Raw genomic sequence first — 8,202 nt, forward strand, 5'->3', positions numbered from 1 at the left:
GGCGGGGAGGAGGAGGGGGCGTCGCGGAGGGAAGACCTGCATTGTAATCCAATGACATTGCCAGCGTGGGGGTGGGGGCGCTGGCCTCGGCGCGCTCTCCGAGTTTTGGCTGCCCGCCCAGCTGGGAATAACTCTCTTCGCATAATTCGCGTGTTTACCAGGCATGAAAATTCTTGCTTTCGGCTCCCCCCACCCCACTTCTTCCCCGAGCCCCCTCCTCTTCCCTCCTCCCACCTCCTCCGCCCCTCGCAAGTGAAACTCTGTCTAAAAAAATATTGGCCTCAGGGCGCAAAAAGTTTTGCATAAATTCATAAGTGATGAATGGCTGATTTTAACGTTATTTGGGTATTTGTCAGAACTTAACAAATATACATGGGGACGGCGGTTCATAAACTTAAAACATCTCAATATCCCCTTTCTTCTGGAAATAAATTACGTTTGTTTGCCCGGCTTGGAGTCTTAAGGTAGCCGACATTAAGAATATTTTAAAAGCCATCATCCATCGAGCATGTCTCCCAGGCGCCAGTAAGATTAAATGAAAGAATCATAAGATGGAGGTCTTTAACTTTTAATCCTTTTACAATGAAGCCTCAGATAGTCGCGGGGGCAGGGTGCCCTCTCTGGGGGGAATAATGCCGTTATTCCTCGGCTCTCAGTTAATGAATACCCTAGCGTCTGTCCCACGGCGGACGCAGCAGCGCGGGGAGGGGGCTCGGCTCCGGGGCCAGGCTATTGAAACGCGGAGCCGCCGGGGCTGGTCGGGAGGGAAGAAAGCGCCGGGCTGGAGGGACCGGGCGGGCGGGGCCGGGGGCGCAGCGACCGCGCTGGGCACCCGGCACAGGTTTGAAATAATGAGCATGGATTCGCCGGGACTCCGGACTCGGTGGCGGGGAGCGCGGGGAGGAGGCGGGGTGGTGCAAGGAGAGGAGGTGGCAGGGTGGTGAGGAGGGAGCAAAGGAGAGCGACTTTGGAGTCCAAGATAAATAAAGGGAGCGGGGAGCGGTGTCAGGAAGCCGGCCCACGTGGAGCTCCGCGGATGGGCGCCACCGCCGGGAATTGGGGCGGAGGGACGCGCGCGAGCCCAGCGCGGTCCCACGAAGCTGGCTTGGGAAGGGGTGGGATGATCTTTCCGGACCCTCGAAGGGATCACGCTAAGCCCTTGGTCTCACCCGAAAGCTCAAAAATTCCCATCCGAATTGTCCTCCCTGCCCACCTACCACCAAGTGGTGTACGTGCCCAGAGAGGGGTGGGGCAAGGGGTAGGGGTACCCCCTTCCCAACTGCATATCTCAAAGGTGGTGATTTGCATGCAAATCAAGACCCCATGGAAACCTGGTACCTCAGAGTCTTTCTGAGGGTAGGGGAGGCCAAGGTGAGTGTCACATCTCCCAGTTATTCCTCGCAGCTGCGGCCCCGGGCCTAGGATTTGGGGGCTTGACCTGCAAGATCCCAAAGGCTCTGGGCGATTGATTCCCAGGGATCGCCTCAATCTCACCGCTCTAGCTTCCGGGAGTGCAAAGGGTTAACAGGGGCTAAATAATGAGGTGGGGGGTGCAAGGCGGGAGGGGTGGTGGGATCTGGGTGGGCTCCCTCTGATCTCCCTCCTCCCCATTCCTCGGGGGTCAAGTTTCAGCGGCACTCCGCCCCCAGGGTAGGTGTGAAAGACACGTGTCCCCATTGTGAAGGGCCTGTCAGGCAGGACAAAGCAGCCGCCCACCATCCCCCCCCTCGCCCCACAGCCCAGCCTGGGGTCACCTCCAGGGGGCCGGCTTGGCGTGGAGGTCACTATAGGCCCGAGCTTTGGTGACTTAGGGAAAGAGCGCTGAGAGACTGAGCAAAGGCCACGTGATGTGTAAAAGGGGGTTTGAGAAAAAAACGCACCCTCCCCCTCCCCCATTGAGAAACTGCAGTCACCTCCTTCACCCCACAGGCGGGGAGTTCGGGGTGATGAGACCCTTTTCCCAGTGGGCACAGTAAGCAAAGCATCCCCTACCCGCTCCTCCGGCGCACCCCCCCACCCCCCATCAATCACCAACACAGAGAAACGCAGTGTCGAGCGCAGTGGGTTTTAGTGGTTTTCTTTAATCCTGGTCTGCACTTCTTTCTCATTTACTACACGGGATATTATAAAGAATAAATAGCAGATACTCTTAATTTACAATGATTAGTCATTCCATTTGTTCTCTATATTTACAATAACTGTAAAATAACATTGAACTCTATAGCTTCTTCGAGGTCCAAGGAAAAATCAAAACACTTTCCGAAGAATGGAAAATAGCTTTTAAAAAGTCCTTCTACAAAAGTTCCCCTCTCTTTGTACTTTAAGAAAAAAAATAACTTTCCCCCCTGCTTCGCCATGCGAAGGGCATTGGAATATAAATAGCAGGTTAACATTATTAGCAACAACCAGAATAAGTCTCTCTTTTCTCTGTTCTTTTTTTTTTAACTTTTGCTTATTTTTTTTAAAAATACAGTAGAAGCCGGTAACTTTTAACGTATAATACTGACCTTTTAATAAGTAAATTAAAACTGGGACCGTATATACACACACATATACATTCCTACATAGTTAAACAGTGCATTGCATCAACCAGAAAGCTAGGTCTCTGTAGCCAGAAAAAAAAAAAAAAAAAAAAAAAGGTTCATCGAAAACCCTCGCTAAAGGGTGGTGAATCTGGTTGGAGGCGATGTGGGGGGCGTCGGTGGGGATCCGTCAAGTGTCCGGGTGCGGGCAGGGGACCCCTCCCCCGAGTTCTAGCACGAGCACTTGCACTCGGAAATGATGGGGTACTGGATGGGAATCCAGCCGCAGCGCTGGCCCCCGCGCCGCTGACAGCGCCACCGCAGCACGGTGAGGTGCACGGACTTGGACGGCTTGCAAAGCATGCCCTCGGGAACGGAGCACGAGCGCTTGCTGAAGCAGCTGCCCACCTTCACGTAGCGCGGCCAGAAGCGGCTGCCCAGGTCGTTCCAGGCGTACAGCACGGGGCAGAAGGTCTGGGACCACAGCCACATCTGTAACTTCCTCCGCAGCTTCTTGCTCAGGCGCTGCTTCTTGCCCTGGGCCAAGCCCTCCGAGAACTCCAGCCCTTTGATCTCGCTCGGCATGGCCCCCGACGGCCGCTGCCGCAGCAGCTGGTCCAGCTCGGCCAGGTCCTCGGCGCCCCCGGCTGCGCCTCCACCCCCGCCGGGCCGGTCCTCGGGGGGCGAGGTGGCCATGAAGCCCGGGTCGTAGTGGCCCCCGAGCAGCGAGCGCAGCAGCGTCTCGTTCAGATCCTTCTCCTTGGGGTCGAAGATAGGGTCCGGGTGTTCGATGAGGTCCACCAGGGGCAGGTTGTCGCTGGGAGCCGGGCGGATGTGGAGGTAGTGTTGGCCGCCGGCCGGCGCGGCGCGCAGCCCCAGGACCACCACCAAGGCGTAGAGGGTGACCCCCAGGCCGGGGCCGCGCTCCATGCCTCCGGCGCGCGCCCGGGGCTGCCGCTGCGTCCCGCGTCCCTCCGGAGACGGCTCAGCCGAGGCGGGGCAGGCGCAGGGCCGGCCGCATGAGCCGCGGGGAGAAGCCCTTTGCGCGGCGCCGGCTCCCACCGGGGCGGAACGCAGGCGCCCAAGAGAGTTGGCTGCGACTCCTCGTCCGGGTCTACGCGGAAAGTCGGCCGCGGCGCGGCATCTGAAATCCCTCCAGGGCGACCGCGGGGCGCTGGGGGCGCCGGCTGTTCTCTGCGTTCTAGGGCCGGCGGCGGCGCGGGGCGCGGGGCGCAGGGCGCGGGGCCGAGCCGCTCTGCGCCCTCCTCCTCCTTCTCCGTCGCCTCCTCCGCGCGCGGCGCCTCGTACTGCAGCTCCGCGCGGCACGGCCCGAGCTGCTCCGGCTCTGCCTCTCCCTGCGCCTCTCCCGGCTCCGCGGCCGGCGCTGCCCGGCGGACTCCAGCAGCGGCGGCGGCGGCGGCGGCGGTGGCGGCGGCGTCCGCGCACGTTGGCACCGGTTTGTCTGTCTCGCAAGGTCCAAGCCTTTAAATTTCCTGCACTTTCAGCTCCATCACCATGGAAACCACTGACTCTCTCGGCGTTGCCCCCTCCCCCTCCTTCCCCCCAAACAACAACCCCACCCCCCACTTCTCCACCCCCGAACGGCCGGGGCGGCACAGGCTCTGGGGAAGCCGCCTGCACTCGCGGCGGCGGCGGCGGCGGCGGCGGCGGCGGCGGCCTCGGCAGCGCCCAGGGCTGCGCCCGCCGGACCCAGATGCCCTGGGAGGCCGACAGCCCGGCTGCCCGCCGGGGCTCCCAGGCGGCGGCGGCGGCGACGGCGGCAGCGGTGGCGCTTGGCAGGTCTCCGCGCAATTTTCTCTCTCCCCCACCACCCACCCCCCTTCTCCTCCTCCTGCAAAACGCACCGCCCCCCTCCTTTCTCCTGGAGCAATGCGACTGGGGCTCTAGGCGCCCCGCCAGGGCCCGTCCCAGGGAAAGCTCGCGGCGGCGCTGGAGCCCGGCTGGAGGGTGCAGGGCCGGTGTCGGGGGGCGGCCGAGGTGGGGCTGCAGGGCGAATCTCACTCGCCGGGTGCTTTGCACGGGGAAGGGCGCGGCGGGGAGGAGCCGGGGGCTAGCTTCTCAGCGCGGTTGGGAGCAAGAAATTTCTCCGTGTGTGTGGAGCGTTTTCCCGGGTGCGTGTCGTCTTCCTCTCTCCCGGGCTTGGTCTAGGTGCTCTCTCCCCCAGACGCGCGCGCGCACACACACACACACACACACCACGCAGCCCCCCCCCCCAACACACACACACTACGCGCCCGGGGAGTCCAAGAGCCGCAGCATTGCGCAGCGTGATGTAATTCCTAGGAAGCACTCCTGTCCGTCTGCCCCCCGAGTCCGCGGGGGTTCCTCTCTTCACCCTCTTCCTCCTTCCTGGCCGGGACCTGCACCCTGAGTGGCCGACTCGCAGGGGCGCGTCCGGCTTGCCCGCGGCTCCACTTGGCCCGCCCGGCTTCGCGCTGCCGCCGCTCAGCTCCCTGAGGGCGGCGCGCCCTCTGCTGGCCACCTGCGATCTCTACCCTTGGCGCGGACAGTGGGGGGCGGCCCAGAGAGGTGGGTTTGTCTGCCACCTTCTCTGCTGGGCTCTGTTTTTACTCCTGTAGCCCTGTCATGTGTGTGTCTGCGTGTACTGACTTGGTATGTTTTTTAGAAGCTCTCCTGATCTTGAGTGTAAAACTTCCTGGGATTCCTAAGTCCCTCACATTTCACAAGAAAAAGAGCTAGACTCCGGGGTGAAGGGGAGCCCAGAAACTGAAAGATGGACTGTCCCTCAGAGACCTGAGTCCTGGCTGCGTTCCCTCCTGATTTAATAACTGTGTTGACCTTGGGCAAGTCACTTTTGTGGTACTGTAAACGTTTCTGAATTAGTCACAGTACTGCGTTTCTTTACCGAGCCTGCCTCTCTTCCATTCTAAATAACCCTGAGAGATGCTTTCTCTTTCAGAAGCAGTTTCACTTTGAAGGGCGATGGGGACTGCAATGACACCTCCAGTTCGTTTTCCCGTGCACAGAGAGCAGAAGCCAAGGTTCAGAGCCCAAACTCAATTTCCTTTGTGGTGGACGTGATTGGAATCTGGAAAGAGCAGGAGAAGAGACTTGGCGTGCTTGATTCAGGCTTCACCAGGGTCTCCATAAGCGCCACTTGAGAGGTTTCAGTGTGACAGCCTCAGGCATCCTACTTCCTTTACTGAAAGATCTGGTTTTCTCTTTCAGCCTGACCTCCACGCCCAAGGACCAGATCATCAGCCTAAGGAAGAAGACAGTGTCGCATAATAGAGTCCTTCTACCAAACCTCAGCAACCCAGTTAAGAGGGATGGCCAATTTCAGCTGAAAACAGTTCTCTGTCTCTGTCTCTATCTCTCTGTCTCTCTCTCTCTCTCTCTCTCTCTCTCTCTCTCTCTGTCCATCTCTCTCAAAACAGGGTCTCTCTGTGTAGTTCAGGCTGGCCTTGATGTCACTATTTTGGGAGGAGGAGTTGAACTCAGAACCTCAAACTTGCCAGGCAGGAGCTGCACCACTGAGCTAAACCCTCAGTCCCTCAAATTCACTGTGTAGCCCAGGCTGACCTCGAACTAACAATGGTCCTCCTGCCTCAGCCTCTGAAGTGCTGGAATTAAAGATGTGCTCCACCATGCCCTTCTCTCCATTTTCAAATTTAGACAGTAAGCAGACTAATCAAGGGACTGGCCCAAAGGAAACCTTGGTTTGCTGAGCACTGGAGATAAGAACAACCCATTGGTTATTTGAATTGTGTGGCTTCTCACGTAATGTGATTGGTAGGCTCTTCAAACACACTTCTTTTTGATGTGCTTTGTGGGGGCAGGGCATTAGTTTGTTGTCCTATGAAGATTAAATGTTCCAGAGCAATTTTGTTCCTGCTGTGAATTAATAAAGAAAATAATTTTCCAGTACAGAGTTCAAAGGCTAAATTCTAGCTCAGCACTCTTTGGACAGTAGGTTCTAGTTAGCGACCCTGCACTGTGCTGTCTGTCTGTTCTCCAAAGCACTTGTCTTTGCTTGAAAACTAACCCAGATCCTTCAATTCTTTATTTGGACTGAAAGATTTGACTCAACAACAACAAAAACAAAACAGAAATGAAAACCAAAACATGTGCAAGAATGGACTCGGGAGCAGTTTATGAATGGTCTACTGGGTAAGGACGAAGTAGGGAGATGAGAGACAGACAGACAGAGAGACAGAGACAGAGAAACAGAGACAGAGAGGGAGACAGGGCCAGAGAAACAGAGACAGAGAGACACAGAAAGAGAGACAGAAATAGAGAGAGAGACAGACAGGGAGACAGAGACAGAGAGAGACGGAGACAGAGGCAGAGAGACAGCAAGAGAGAGAGACACACACACGCAGAAAGAGACAGAGACAGACAGAGAGAGAGAGAGAGTTCATAGTTGTTTTCCACCCCCCAAGACTTTTGCAGTCCCTTGAGAGAAAGATGAGAAGCATAAAAAGAAATTAAAAGGGGATGGTAAAACCCATAAACTCCCATGAAAGTATAGATTAATGCTAGACACTTTTAAAAATCCTCTTTTGAAAATATAACCACTTCGTGCTCTTCTTTGAATGTTGTTTGATATTTCATATTTCATAATATGATGAACTACCCACAAGAAGTCAAAGCAATTACACGCTGGACTTTTCTCGAAGCACGCCTACCCGTCTTCCCTGTGAGGTCCTGGATATCACACCTGGGGAGCCCTCGCCCTCACTTATGCATCATGTTGGGGTAACCCATGCCCTTAGGTATCTGGTATATCCAGGAATATTGGAATCAGAGTGTAAACAGAACCCATACTCACTGGTAGAGCTGAGGTTCAGCTGAGCACAGTGAAGTCACAGGGTGCATTTATCTGAGTAGGGAGAGCAGGAAGAGGGAACCACGTGGGATGAGGAGTAGACAGAAGATCTGCAGAGTTGCCAAGTAAAAGCAGAGATGCAGGACACAGGAAAGCTCAGTAAGCAGGTGACTTTTGTATCGGGTGGAGCCAGGTTGGAATCTTGGCCCTGCCACTCACAAGCTGCGTTCCCATCTTTATGCAGGCATCATAACCACCACAAGCTTCCATTTTTCACCTGTCAGAACTGTGCCCTAGAAAGGAGATAAAGCATGTCTAGCCGAGTACATGTCTGGGGCCAAGCATATACTGAGCAAATACCTTTCAACACTTGTTAGTTTTTTGGAGAAGCCCGCTGTCCTCAACGTGGCAACCATCTCTGATCTGAGCGAAGGAGAGTGGGATGGTGGGAAATGCTGCTGGAATCAACCCCAACACCCATGGGTCTCCTTTCTGCCCATTTAGCACGAGCAGCTGAATTGGTCCTTCTGGGGTGTGGCTGTGAGAAACTTCAGTTTCTTGGGGGATTCAGTAACCAGGTGATTTCAGTGATTCTGCAGCACTTTATTTTTTGTCCTGGGGATCAGTCCCAGGGCCTCACTCTTGCTCGGTACCGCTATAATCCCAACCCCTCTGAGGCTATAATTGAAGGAACTTGATAAGCTGCGCAAAGAGGGTTGGAGTTTGCATTTCTTCAAAAGGCAGTTGTGAAGCTGAAGATGGGCCAAAAATGGAGGATGGAGAGGTGGAGGGGTAGAGAGATGGAGGGATGGAGAGGTGGAGGGGTGGAGAGATGGAGGGATGGAGAGGTGGAGGGGTGGAGAGATGGAG

General features: G+C 56.1%; 1 protein-coding gene across 1 annotated transcript; it reads right to left on the reverse strand.

The window, feature by feature from the left end:
* Window positions 1-2,061: 2,061 nt before the first annotated feature.
* On the reverse strand, window positions 2,062-4,059 carry Nog (noggin). Its single transcript, XM_063251285.1, has one exon. The coding sequence runs from the start codon at window positions 3,450-3,452 to the stop codon at window positions 2,754-2,756; it is 699 nt and encodes a 232-aa protein (XP_063107355.1). The 5' UTR covers window positions 3,453-4,059; the 3' UTR covers window positions 2,062-2,753.
* Window positions 4,060-8,202: the final 4,143 nt, after the last annotated feature.

Source organism: Cavia porcellus, unplaced genomic scaffold, assembly GCF_034190915.1.
Source record: "Cavia porcellus strain 051 isolate PalLab524CR breed Dunkin Hartley unplaced genomic scaffold, mCavPor4.1 scaffold_6, whole genome shotgun sequence".
NCBI lineage: Eukaryota > Metazoa > Chordata > Mammalia > Rodentia > Caviidae > Cavia > Cavia porcellus.

Excerpts from the sequence above, each read along its gene's own strand:
- Nog (XM_063251285.1), bottom strand. The coding sequence starts at position 3,452 with ATGGAGCGCGGCCCCGGCCTGGGGGTCACCCTCTACGCCTTGGTGGTG.